Raw genomic sequence first — 14,441 nt, 5'->3', positions numbered from 1 at the left:
CACTGAATCATGAGCTAGTCATAAAAATAGACAACACATTAACCCCCAGTTAGCTGAACCAAGGGTTCCTGAATTAATACAGATGTCTGGGTTATTGCACCCAGAGCCACAGATCAGTTAACCTCATTTTGCCTAGTTGGTTGTGGAAACTCAACCTGGTTTGACATTGCACTTTCTGTAGATAATCATATATTTGACAGTGCACACAGATGCCTGGCATCTCTGAATTCAGGTTCATCAAGGAAGGGCCTCAGTGTAGGGAAAGGGAGGACTAGATTGCAATTAAAACAAGCACAGTACTGTTCTGGGAGTCAATGCTAATAATATTATTGGATGGTATGCTAGGAAATAAACAGGCAATGCAAGCTTGAATACGGAAAGAATAAAAGTCAAAGGTAACAAACCTGACTAAAGTCATACTTGGACAGAAATAATTATTTTAGAGGCAAAAAAGGCAGGTCCTTCCTGCACATATGATGGAAGAAGGTTGTAGAAAGGAAAATATATAATGGGCATATCATGCTATGGGTCCAATTATAAATGCCAAACTATGATTATATTAAGTAGTGATTTTTCACTAAACAATATTTCTCACTGAACAAGAGAACACTTAATATTCATCTGTTGTTCATTGTCAGTTCACATAATGTTCTATTTGTGGTTTCTTAAATAAGACACAATAGCTGGATTCACATAACCCTAAATCAGTGATTTACAAATGTAAAGCGACATGTTAAGTCAAAAGTAAATAAATTATATTATGAATTAGTGCAACCATGACTTCTTGCATCATTTGAATAATTTCTTACAACTTTTATTTACTCAAATGCATGTTTACTCTCCTTGGTTTCTTGCCTCAGCAGAATAGCATCTTTATGATTTCTTTCCTGGTACGAGATTGCATGGTCCATCACAGAAGTAATATCAGGAATTAGCATTCTTTTTCTCATTGGAGCTCAAGTGCTGAGATGAAGTCTTTTGAGCTTCCATTTAGAGTTCGAGACTTGAATACATTAGAACCATATGATGGTAGGTACCGTAGGACCCCATCAACTAACACAGACTGACAATGAATCAATTGCTATAGCCAAGCTTTTATTGAATAGTTTCAGAGATCAGCTTGTAGAACCAGCACCATTAATAGGCTTGCCCTCCTTTATGTCTCCAAATAATTGCTGTGCATTTGAAAGTATTGCAACAGAATAATAGATTGCTAAATCCAATTGGTGCACTCCCTTGTTAGATACAGTTTATCCTATGTATGCAATTGTTTGTGGAGGACTTTGCAAAAGTGCAGGAGTCCTGATGGGTCAAAAAGGATGGCAACCCCAGTGAAGAATAGCTGGAATCATAAGGATCAGGGTTTCAGCTTGAACTGTAGTCCATACATATTGCTCACAGGGCATGGGGTAATAACCTCACTTCAGCATCTATTAGACAGCCAAGAAAGACAAAGCAGTGACTAATCTTTAGTTCAGCAATAGCAATATGTAATCCCTAGTGCTTGATCAGAGCTGGGCAGCTCTTGGGTTTATGCAGCCCCTAGCATTCAACTAGTGATTCCTGGAGTTTCTACAGCCATGCCACTGAAAATTAGCAAAACATCTATTTTGGAAAGCAATAATTTGTCCATTTCTTTAGCTAAAACAAAGAAGGAAAAGGCTTCATTATGCCTTTTTCTCCTAGTACTGTTCCCTTGAACTATCTCCCACTTAAAAAAATTTGTTTTCTCTTATGGGGTAAAAAAGAGAAAATGCAGTTACAAGCTACAAGAAGATTGCTTCCCAAAGACCTATATGCACAGTAGATGTTTATGAACAAGTGATTAACATATAGTAGTTTGTAGTATAATCACAGAAAGGGAACTTACCCTTCCACTGTAAGGAATTGTGATAACATCTGGGGGTAGTAGCTATTTGTAATGTTTCATGTGTCCATCTGTGATCCTGGAAAGCAAAAACATACATGTTTGGTTAGCAGTAGCACTATTTGTAGTGCATGGCATCTAAAAGCCTATTTTTTATACATGCATATTTATTGGCTAAATTCACACATTGCACTAATCTTTTTTCATAATTACATTTATAATTTAATTATAAATTTGTTCTTCTTTGCTTTAGCATATTATGTGAATCATACTGCTATGGGTTCAAAATCAGTTTGTTTATGATTTAATGTGTTAAACAAATGCTTAGGCAAGTGAGGTTTAGTAAATTGGCAGGCAAACTAAGGCTTGGCATATGTGAATTATGCCATTCTATTCCCCATATTGGGAAACACTGCTAGCTGCCCTGAGGGGAGCTTCCATTGATTGAGAGTGTTGCATTCATCCTGGTGGGCTTCTCATGATTAGTCCAGATTAGAAAAAACACAAGGTCAGGTGTTTCTCGGGATGAGGAAGCCCAGAACTGACTCCGTCACCCTCTTTTATTATACCAGGGTATAGGGCGTATCAGAAGGCATGATTACAGCTATACATTCTCATACTACATCTGTGATACAAAGGATTTTCTCCATATCTGGACATAACTTTCACATCCTACCATATTACAGTAAATCACGTGAATTCTAGGAAAGCGATACTTAAGGTGCAAAAACAAAACTTAACTCTGGCTATTTGCTGCCAGTTACTACCAGGCGAGAGGCCCATCTCCTGTTATCTGATTAATTCACTTCTCAGGAATGTAGCACAAGGAGATGTCTCTATCTTTACAAATACAGTCTATGTTAAAAACAAAGAGAGAACAAAATAGGGCCCTTCAGAGAGTATCCATATGAACCCGCTTTTCATAGTCAAGATTATTTCGGTGCTAAGCTCCATACACGTGTCCAACCAGTTAAACTGGTCTATACATGTACTATGGCCACCGCATTCCCACATGAGAGGCCTAGGGGGGTGGGGGGAGGGGCCGGAAAGGGGCATCCAAAACAAATGTAATTTGAAAGATGGCCTTCCTTTTTCTAAGCTCTAGTGGCTTTCTCCTTATATCTTCAACTGAAAAATCCTATTCATGTGTTTATGGAATCATGATGCAAGGAATCTATGGTAGAACATAGTTTCTGGAAAAAGAAGGATAAGCAATCTGCAGTCTGCTCTATTCTCTTGCTCAGAGCGTTTGTACAAGGTCTTCCATTTTGAGCAATATTTTCACAACACACCCATAATTAATAATAATTTACTTTGCCCAATTGCATGACATTAAACTATAAGATAGTACTATAGCACAGGCTTGGAGGAATACAACTTGTCAGACTAAAATGTCATTAGCTATTTTGCTGCTAAGTCATGCAAACAGTGTATGACTTTTTTCTAAAACTGAACTTGTTGTTTTAAGCATGTGGAACAAGGGGATAAAACTCCATTCAGCTGAGTAAGGGGCTTCCTGGCAAAGGTTTATGTGATAGTGTGGTTGGATTAAAACTAACCCAAATTCTATATTCTAGCAGTGCAGACACAGGAAGAAGGAATGACCAAGTCATTATTACCATTGCACCATCCTCATAGTACTTGAACACAATTCGGGTGCTTGGCAGCTGGCTTGTATTTATGACCAGTTACAGCATCCTGTAGTCACATGATCGTGATTTGCAACCTTTTTTGTCAACTTCCAGCAAAAAACGCCCACCGAGGAAGTTGGAGTCACTTTGATTGTGTGATTTGCTCAATGGCTGTGGTGATTTGCTTAAGAATTGTTGTAAAAATTGTTATAACATCAGGTCCAACCTGACTTACAACCATAATGACTTATTGACAGGAATTCTGGCCCCAATTGTGCTTGTAAGTCGAGGAGTACCGATATGATCTATTGAACACAAACTAGCCTTATGTGTTACGTGAACCTAGCAAATGTGGTCAGTTTATAGTTCGTTGTATGCTTATCTAACATGCTTATCCATGGTTAATTTACACTCATCTTTAAATTACTTATTTTCGGAGTACGTTTTTTTTACCCCCCCAAAAGAGGGGTAAATCTTTTTACCTTCAAAAAGAGGGTGAAAATCTGGGTGTGTCTTATAGTCCGAATGTAGCCCCACCCAGAAAAAAGCCTCTGAAACCTCTGTTTGAGAAGCTGAAAAAAAAGCAAGGTGCAGAGCTCGCAACCAACAAACCTGTTGCTAAAGTTCACCTCTGGGAACAGCTGATTGGGGGTATTCCGGGAGGCTGATCCACCCCCAATCAGCTTTTTTCTTATTTTCCTCCCCAAAAACTAAGGTGCGTTTTATACTCCGGTGCGTCTTATAGTCTGAAAAATACGGTAGTCAGCTATCCAACCATACTGGGGTTACACAAACATTTAACCACAAACTAGGCAACCACATTGTAATTTAGAGTTTTGTGTGAATTTGGCTCATCTTATGTCAGCATATCTGACATTTTGCTTGAATAAAATTGCTTATAATGGCAAAGTTTCACCAGCTACCAGGATAAGTGCTTCATCCTAGAGTTGAAAAGACAGCACAATTTAAACATAGGTTTGTACCCATAGTGGTACAAAGGCCATTAAATCATTTAATCCTCATTTAGATTTAGAGAGAGAAGGGAGAACAAAAGCAAGATACCATTACTGAGTACAGCTCTCCCTATTCATGGGTTATCCAATCAGCCCACTTTTCTGTATTTGAATGATGTACTATGTTAAAACCATGTAATTGAACCCAGACATGTAAAAAGAAACTGCAGGTAATAAGAGTTTTTGCAACAAAAAATGTATGTGTGACTTTATGAAGCACACAGAATCTTTACCAGTTTCTCTTCCCAATTTATTTCTCACCAACAAAGCTACAATATGTTGTGTTCAACTCAGATATTATTGGAACATTTTACTGAGAATTAATTCATCCCCAGTAAAAACCTTCATACTTTTTTTTTAAAAAAGTGGGGTTTTCATTTAGTGGAATATAAGGACCTACTTTTAAAGTTTTATGCCAAAATGCACACAAAATTGTAATCATATCTATCTGAGTAAATAAGTATCAGATTGCAGTCTGATTTAGATCACTATTACCTGCCTTCAAGTAGCACTTTCAAAATGCGTCTGGTAATCTCCTGCTGATGACCCCAAGTACTTTGCTTGCCTTTTAATTCATCTTTGGATATGAAACATGGTTCAATGAAGACCCCAAACTTCTTGCTTACTTCTGTTCACATCCCTTATGACATCACAAGGAGCAAATATGCTATGTCATTAACTCACATTAGAGTAGGGGTCCCCAAACTTGGCAGGTTTAAGACTTGTGGACTTCAACTCCCAGAATTCTCCAGCCAGCATAGCATAGAATTCTGGGAGTTGAAGTCCACAAGTCTTAAGCTGCCAAGTTTGAAGGCCTCTGGATTAGAGGTAAATTGTAAACTCTAAATTAATTCCAGCTTTCAAGAAAATCAATAAGTACTTGAAGTTAATAGCAATAGCAATAGCACTTAGACTTATATACTGCTTCATAGTGCTTTACAGCCTTCTCTAAGTAGTTTACAATGTCAACACATTGCCCCCCAACAATCTGAGTCCTCATGAAATTAAATTACTTGAAATTAAAATTTAAAAATCTTCAGTTTCACTTCTGGTATTGGTGTTTTCATTTGCATTATAAAATCATGATTTGAAGCTGGTTTAAATTCATGTTTCCTAAACTTATAGTTTCCCATGTTAAAAAAAAGTAAACTGTTTGATTCATTAATACAGATGCATCAGAAAGAACACCAGTGATCCTGTTAAAAGCTTATATTGACTTATTAGGTTGAGATACGATTACTGTTTTATTTCGTTCCCCCCTCCCCACTTTAATTCTGTATAACTAGTTCTAGTACTAGCCTAACAGGTAAATCTGATTTGCAAACCAGCTTCCCATTTCTCTGTTTCTACCCTTTCAGTTTCTATTCAGGCCTTGAAATATAATTGAAAATCTTTAAATTTTGGAAAACTGAATCTTAGGAAAAATATGCAGCTGTTGTTCAGTTTCTGTATGTTTTATCTAACCTTTTTTTAAATACATCCCATGGCACCAGATTATGGAGTAAAGATGTCTTTAATCTTTTGATTGTAGAAAAAACATTAACTGCTATTTTTTTCTTCTTTTGGAGAATGAAAGTTAGCTTTTTTTTCTTCTCTCCTGAAGGTAGGATGGTACAATGAGGTTCTTCCTCCAACTTTGCGACTGCGGTACTCTGATGATACTCTGGCATTTGTAGTACTTAGCATTCCTGCTATGTTTGACAAGGCATTCAAACCCTTCCTGAAGAAACAACTGCTGAAGAAGATTCACGATCCAGTGGATCAATGCATTTCTTATTATCTCTCGCTGGTTAGGGAGGTAAGACTCATCTGTTTCCCCCCTTTTGTCTCTTCTCCATTACAAATACAAAAACAGACTTGCCTGATTATGGCAAGACTCAATCCAGTGTCCTATTTCTAACAGTCGATAGCCATTAACATCCATGCTCACAACTATTATTTGTATTTATTCAAAGACAAAGTCATGGCTTTGACATATAAATACAATGCTAGCATGGTTTGACAATGCCTTCTGTGACTTACACCATGATCAGTGGTGAAATCTAAAATTTGTTACTACCGGTTCTGTGGGCGTGGCTTGGTGTGTGGGGGGTTAATGTGACTGGGTGGGCATGGCCAATTTTTTTATTTTTACTTTTAAAACCATTTTTTCTACAACCTCTTCGGTGAAATGCTTTCAAAAGGTTCTGACGATCCCAGCTGAGTTGCCTGATCGGCAGAGGCTTTTTAAAAAAACTCAGCTGGGATCGTCAGAGGCATTTAAAAGAAAAAAAGGGTTTTTTTTTTAAAAAAGCCTTTGATGATCCCAGCTGAGCTGTGCGATCATCAGAGGCTTTTTTTTTAACTTTTAAAAGCATTTTTTCGGCCGAAGAGGTTGTAGAAAAAATGCTTTTAAAAGTAAAAAAAAAAAAAAAGCCTCTGATGATTGTGCGGCTCAGCTGGGAATGGGGGGGGCAGGGATTTTTGCTACCGGTTCTCTGAACCACCTGCCTCCATCACTACTCGATCGGATGATCCGGTCCGAACCAGGAGCATTTCACCCTTGACCATGATATCCTTTTCCGATAAGTAGGCTTATGGACTTCTGTTCTATTCCACTCCTATAGGACCTCTGTTCCTGATCTCTAGTACATGGCTTAGCATTATCTGTTAATCTGATGAATTGTAGTTTATTTATGAAACTGACCAAGAATACCATCGTTTTGTATGTTCTGCAATCTCAGCTAATATGTTTAAAATCTTCATTTAGCCAATATTGCTAATATCAGTGGATGAACATATTTATGTGTGGTATTCATATCTAAGGCAGCATCTACTGTGAACTCTTCTGAGAGCTAGTATAATGGTGTAGAGCAGGAAATCCAGGTTTTGGTCCATTTCGAACCACAGAATATCGCTAGGTGATTTTGTGTCACTCACTTTTCTCAGCCCTCTCTACCTCATATGGTATTGCTATGAGAAAAGGTAGAGAGAGGAAGCATGATACTGTATATGTCATTTTGAACTGCTGGATGAATAATAATATAAATCTAATAAATAAATGCAATTCTTGTCCTTACATATCAACATTTTCTTTAACACAGTATTATACTTAGTTTACCAATTCTGCTATACTTATTGATAGTGTTAAGAGCTAATAAAGCAGAGCCTACCTGATTTTTCCTCAGGAACACTTCTTTCTCGTAGTATAATAATCTACTTTTAATACCGTAATGCTTTCCACACATCTAGGCAAGATAGAATTAGGTTAGCAGTCTCTTTTTAAAAATAAATCAGTATTTCTTTTTCTGCTTTCCAGTCCTTCTACAGAAGGCCAGTTTTACTGACAAGTTGTTTGTTTTTGTAAAAAGTTAACAGTATTACATTTGAATTTTTAAAAACACTATGTATATGCCAGTGAAATACAGGTATTTATTTTAACTTGCTATTTAGCTCTGAAACCTCATCTCTTGTCTTTTATTTAGCTGTTTAATTGTGTTCCTATTAGGTGTGGTCATAATAAAAAAAAATCATATTATAGAGTGAGTTTGAGAAGTAAAATAGGTAGATGAATAGAATTAATCAGCAAAGGACCTTGAAGCATTTTACAATATTTGTTCTGTTATAGAAATGGAAGTCTTATTGGCTAGTCTTTACAATAGTCTTCTATAATCTGGATGTCCTGGCCAGAGATTAAGGGAATTTAGCCCAATATATCTGGAAGCATCAGTTTGAAAGGCAGCATGAGATTGTTGCTATGGGAATGAATAAGAGTAGAATACCAAATGGCAAAAGCAAACAATATATAGTTGGCATTGTACAGACCACAAAGCACTTATCAGGCCCAAGAATCCAATAATCACAGATAGGCTAGAATGATAACAAAGAATCAGGATTTTCTGTATCTCTTTGCTGCCTTCTCTTTGTAAGATGGAGTTTTGCAGTTCAGATATGATTGCTCTTTATCATCCATTCTGGACCTCGCACAAGAGAATGGCTGGCAAAATTCTATACAGATATCCTAATTTCCAGTAGGCTCCCTCCAGAATTTAAAAGAACCAAGGTAATCGGCATATTAAAACCCGGAAAAGAAAGCAATAAACCAGAAAACTATTGCCCCATTGCTCTGTTAAGTGTCTGTTATAAACTACTTGAAAGATTGATACTTAACAGAATCGGACAGAAAATTAACGAACAAATACCGATTGAACAGGCTGGGTTTAGATCTTATCGGAACTGTGTTGAACAGGTACTTAGTCTTACAAGCCATATTGAAGGCAGCTATCAGAATAAATTGAAAACATCTGTTGTATTTGTGGATCTCACAGCAGCATACGACACAGTATGGAGGGAGGGCCTATTAAAGAAATTCCTCCACGCTGTCCCCTGTAGGACTATGGGTCGCCTAATAAATAACATGCTTTCAGCAAGGACCTTTCAAGTCATCATGGGTGACAAAATCAATAAGCAAAGACACCTGAATAACGGACTCCCTCAGGGCTCCGTGCTGGCTCCATCTCTATTTAATCTATACATTTCTGATATACCACCCATGATATCAAAAAAGTTCTCTTATGCTGATGACCTGGCATTAGCATATAGCCACAAGGACATCGAAGCTACAGAAGGCGTACTTACAGCCAACCTTACAACTTTGAGCACATACTTCCACCAATGGAGGTTAATCCCAAGTGTAAGTAAAACAGTTACATCATGTTTTCACCTCAACAACAAATTGGCAAAAAGAGAACTCAATGTATACCTAAATAACAAACTGCTCCCATACGAGGCAACACCAAAATACCTGGGGGTCACCTTAGACAGGACCCTGTCCTTTAAGAAACATATCCAGAATATGGCTGCCAAGGTTAACAGCAGAAATAACATCCTACAAAAACTATGCGGAACAACTTGGGGAGCTTCAGCCCCAACTCTCCGATGTGCAGCCCATGGGCTTTGATACTCTGCAGCGGAATACTGTGCACCTGTATGGATAAACAGCTCACATACAGGACTTATTGATGTTCAATTTAACCATACAATGAGGCTAATTACTGGGTGCATAAAATCTATACTTAGTTACTGGTTACCAGTTCTTAGTCACATACTCCCCCCACACGATGACAAGAAGCTCTCATTCGGGAGTATAGTAAGATCCTGTTAAATTCCTCTCTACCCATACATGGATACATTCCTGGTCTCTTAAGATGCCGATTAAAGTCAAGAAATCCACCAATCTTGACAGCGGGTAAGTTGATGGCCGATCATCAGAACACCACACAAAAGTGGATGGAGGCGTGGAATAGCTGTTCCCCACAAGATGTCTCCGAGCATATCAGTCCTAGCAGTATACCCCCAGGATTTAGCCTACCCCGACACATATGGGTGACATATAATAGAATTAGAACAACTCATGGGGTGTGTGCTGACTCCCTGTATAAATGGGGAAAGACACCTTCAGCACAATGTGATTGCGGGGCCCCTCGACAGACTATCCAGCATATAGTGAGGGAATGCCCTAACAGAAGGTATCCAGGAGATTCTAGGGACTTCCTCTGCATAACAACGGCAGCTACTGACTGGATCTCCAAACTCGACCTTAAACTTTGAAATGTTATTTCTGTTTTCCTTTTAGGTTTTCTTACTGCTTTTTTATTGTTTTAATTGTTTTTAACCTGTAAAAATGAAGTGTTTTAATACTGTGTGTGACCATCCATACGCTAAATAAATAAATAAATGATTGCTCTGGTATATCCATGAAAATAACTAATGGATATGGTAATTCCATTAGAGTAGCTCGTTAGGGAATTCTGGGAGTTGATGTCCACACATCTTAAAGTTGCCAAATATTTAAAAAAACACTGAGTTACATCACTGCACTTTAGGGAAGCACACACCTACGTTTTTATAGCTAATAACCTAAATAAAAGAGACTACATATCTTTCATATTTCTGATTGTTAATTTGTAGAAGTCATGGTTATGTTTTTAATTTTATTCAGATTAGGGAACAGTGTCGTGATATTACACAGAGATGAATTAAATCACTTTAGGCTAAAGATGAAGGATAATTTTTCTAAATATTTGAAATTTTAATGAGGGAAAAAGGTGAATATTATTTAACTATATCTGCAAGCAGACACAAACAAACATCTTTCTTGAAAACAAAGTTGTTTTCAACATGTAACAACATAACATGCTTTTCCATATAATAAGAGAGAGGGACATAGAAAATTATCTTTCTGGGCAAGTATATCACTTTCTTAGGAAATTGTTTGTTGACCAAATAGTTACCTCTGACATTTGTTTTAGTTATTATCTTTGCACCAAACTCACAATAAGCTGATGCAATTGACAGAAAGACTTCTTGGAGTTTGTAGATTTGGTTCTTTTATAAGCAAAAGCATATGATTGTAAGCTGCCTAGAGTTACCCTAAATTGAGGTGGGCAGCTAAACAAACAAACAAACAACTCCATCATGATAGTGCCTTTATGTCATGTGACATGATTTCACCTTTTGTGGCTTTTGCTTTAAATTTGAAAATGGCTTGACAGGTGTGCAAACACAACAACACAGCTTTCCATTATACACACACCTGCTGAGCGGTTGCTTCTATGCACAGAGGCAATTATGGCTGTTAAGTTTCTGGCATAGGATCATTTTCTTGCTTTTCTTCAGTTTGCTCAAATCTATCTATTATAATCACCCAGATGGACTTTGTGATAGGGTGATAGACTTTGTTTGGCTATAGTTAAGTTAGTGCTGTACAAAGGTAATTACCAATAAATTTGACCCTTCAGAGTAGTTTTTCTTGTTTCTCCACTTTCCAGTGTTTAGAATGTTAATTCAAATTGATATCATTCAGCTGCCTCAGTTTAATATGTATGCAAACAAAAAATAATGAAACCTTTGTGTGGAGTCTTTTTTTTTTACTTTAGCATTGTTTATAAACCACTTATTGAAGGTCTTGCTTCTTTTACACATGAGAAATCCTATGAATTTCTTAAAGGGATTGATGAAATAATGTGTAGAATCCGAAGATTAAAATCAATAGTACCTGAGAGAATACAATGCCATGTAATTTAGATCTTACCTTTGTAAGAAGCTGTAACTTCTTCATCACCATTTCATATCATTAGATGAGGCAGGAACTTGTAGAAATACTTCTTACATTTCTACACATATCTGCAGCCACCATTCCTTTACGTTGCAGGTTCACTTGTAATGAAAACTCTTCTTTCCAGAGTCTTGCTGATCAGAACATGGATATCATGTATGATTATGAGATCCTGCCCAACCGGAAGCCCAAATTCCTGGCCCAAACAGCAGCACATGTGGCTGGGGCTGCATACCTCTATCAGAGAAAAGATGTACATCAAGATTCCTGGGGAGAAAAAGTAAGCAGATTGGGAACAGCAGGGGAGATTTTTTTCTTTGAGAACTGATGGGTCATTTCTGATTTTATCAATTCAGGAGGATCAAGTATGTTTTACAGATTATGTACCTGATTTTCTCTTCCATTCCACTTGTATTATTATCAAGCTTGCATCTTACACTTTGTGTATACATACCCAATTCCATGGTGTAATGCAAGACTATTTGCACTCTTCCCTTGGACAGATTATAAAATTGGAGATCCATGTAATACAATTATTTTTCTTTACTACAATGTTTTGTTAGGTTTTTCAAATATGTTAATATTTGATTGGGGAGTAAAAAGAAATAAAAATCTCCAACATCCATTGTGGAATAGTGGCGGTTGCCTAGGATCTCATTATATTTTGAAGTTTCAGCAAATTTGCCTCCAAAGTTTGAAATTTTTCTCAGCACCTAATAATGTTCCACAAATTATTTAAAAAGTTGCTTTTGAAAATAACTTTTGATTTTTTAATTGGTTTTTTTAATAAAGTTGTGGAATTCAAATTCTTGTATTGATATATATATATTTATATATATAGTATATCTTCAGCTGGAATGCAGGCAGGCATGACTATTCTTGATTTTATGACTGGCTCTGCTAGGAATGAAAATATAGAGAGCTTGCTTCACTACATGTGGCAGATAAATATTAAGGTGTCCTAAAGGATTTTCCTCTAGTAGGGTTGGCAAGATAGCGGGGGATTATAGCTTGATAATCAACTACTTATTTTAAATATCCCCATACAAATGGTGGTCAGATTAGGTATGTATTTACATTATCAATCTTATGGTACAAATAGCTGAGAGCCAGCTTCTAGATTATTTCTGGTTTTGAAAACAGATGTTCAGTACTGTTCTGCACCTGACTATTTCAAATCTTAAACAAATAGGAAATCTTTAGTTCCAAAATGTAAGTCATGCTTTTCCTGTAGGGAAACAACGCAGCAATTGAACAATTGGAATCTTTGCCCTCAGTTTTTTTTTTTTGAGAGAAAACCAGGATCAAGTAATAAAAATCTATGTATCGTTTTAAAATTATATATGAAATCTAACGTTTAAAAGTATTCATGATCAAATACTATAAGGCTATAATAATGTTCTCACCTATCTGAGAGTAGGTAACAATGAACTCAGGTTTATTTTTTACTAAATATTATATTCTGGTATAGACATATATGGCTGAGACTTGCAAAATAGCTAGAGAATAGGGATATCTCTGTCTCTGTCCCCATTTGACAAGTAGTTCCTGATGTTCTTCCCCCAGAGTAAATATGACCTTTTGTCTGATAAATTTGCCACACTCCTGCTGTAGCAATTCATGCATATTCTTGCTTGGGAATAATTCCACTAAATTTAGTGGACATATTTTCAAATTAATATTCATAGATTTCTATGTACAATTTGACAATAAATTAGTAACCTACTTTGTATACTGCTGTCAAATAGGTGCCTAATTTGTTTAGTTTTTCCAAAGAGATACATGATTTCAAAAGCCTTCATGCAAACCCTGTTTCACTTTATGTAATAATGGGACAAAAGGAATGCGTAAAAGTCATGCAAATTAATACCTCTCATAACTAATTTTCAACTTTGTTTGAAACTATTTCTTAAAGTAACTGAAAGGCAAGTTTCTAAAGGTATGAGGGTTTGAAATATGATTGCAGTGGAACACTCCAGGTCAAATCCTGTTACTAAAGTTTCACAGTTACCTTTTTAAAAAAATAAAATTGTAGCCATATATCTATTTAGTATAGTTTATTTACTTTAGATATAAGGTGTTGTGTGAATCCAGCTATTGTACTATATTTAACAATCCAGGGATTAACATGATGCATGTACCGAGTCAGCATTTATCTTTTTTCTGCATAGGATTTGAGCCATTGGTTATCTTTAAATTCATGTCTTAAACTTGTTTTCTTTCATTTCAGAAGATCTATGGTGTTTGTATTCACCCCTCTTATGGAGGTTGGTTTGCAATCCGGGCTCTTCTGCTTTTCCCAGATATCAAGGTACCCTTCTTGCTGCAGAAAAGCCCCATTGATTGTGTACCAACAGAAGAAAAAAGAATAGAACTACTAGAGAAATTCAATTTCCACTGGCGGGACTGGAACTATCGGGATATTATTGAAGTAAAAGATAAATACTCAGAAGAACAGAAAACCTACTTTGCAACTCCCCCAGCTGAACGGTTAAAATTGCTGAAACTGGAGGAAGAATTGCAGAGAAGGATAATTGTCTAAGTAGCTATTTTCACTGTGCAAAAATATACAAAACACATTCTGCTGTGCCCATTGCTATATAGGGACAGAATCGATGGATGAGATGATAAATCCAAGATGGAAGGCAAATGCACTTTGCATAGAGTTAGTGAGCACAGGAGGATTTGCTTTCAAATCAACACAGAATTGAATTACAATATTAGTAATGCCTGTATATTCAGGCATAGAAATGTGTAAGTTATATTTTATTTTATTAGTAATCGGGGGAAGGGGTCAGAATCATTCTTTGGTAGAAGGGGTGAAATTGTATGCT

The 14,441-nt window shown here is 36.6% G+C and overlaps 1 protein-coding gene across 1 annotated transcript in view; it reads left to right on the top strand.

Moving 5' to 3' along the window:
* Positions 1-14,441, top strand: part of MMACHC (metabolism of cobalamin associated C) — a 17,882-nt gene extending 3,441 nt beyond the window's left edge. Inside the window, exons 2-4 of the mRNA XM_070941397.1 lie at positions 6,115-6,309; positions 11,735-11,887; positions 13,838-14,441. Coding sequence (XP_070797498.1) covers positions 6,115-6,309; positions 11,735-11,887; positions 13,838-14,149 — 660 coding nt within the window. The 3' untranslated portion in view covers positions 14,150-14,441. The remainder of the gene's footprint in view (positions 1-6,114; positions 6,310-11,734; positions 11,888-13,837) is intronic.

The sequence above is a fragment of the Pituophis catenifer genome, unplaced genomic scaffold (assembly GCF_029215685.1).
Source record: "Pituophis catenifer annectens isolate HBS135680 unplaced genomic scaffold, rPitCat1.0.hap2 SCAF_3, whole genome shotgun sequence".
Lineage (NCBI taxonomy): Eukaryota > Metazoa > Chordata > Lepidosauria > Squamata > Colubridae > Pituophis > Pituophis catenifer.
The sequence above is the reverse complement of the archived record's forward strand: the minus strand, read 5'-3'. Positions and strand labels throughout refer to the sequence as shown.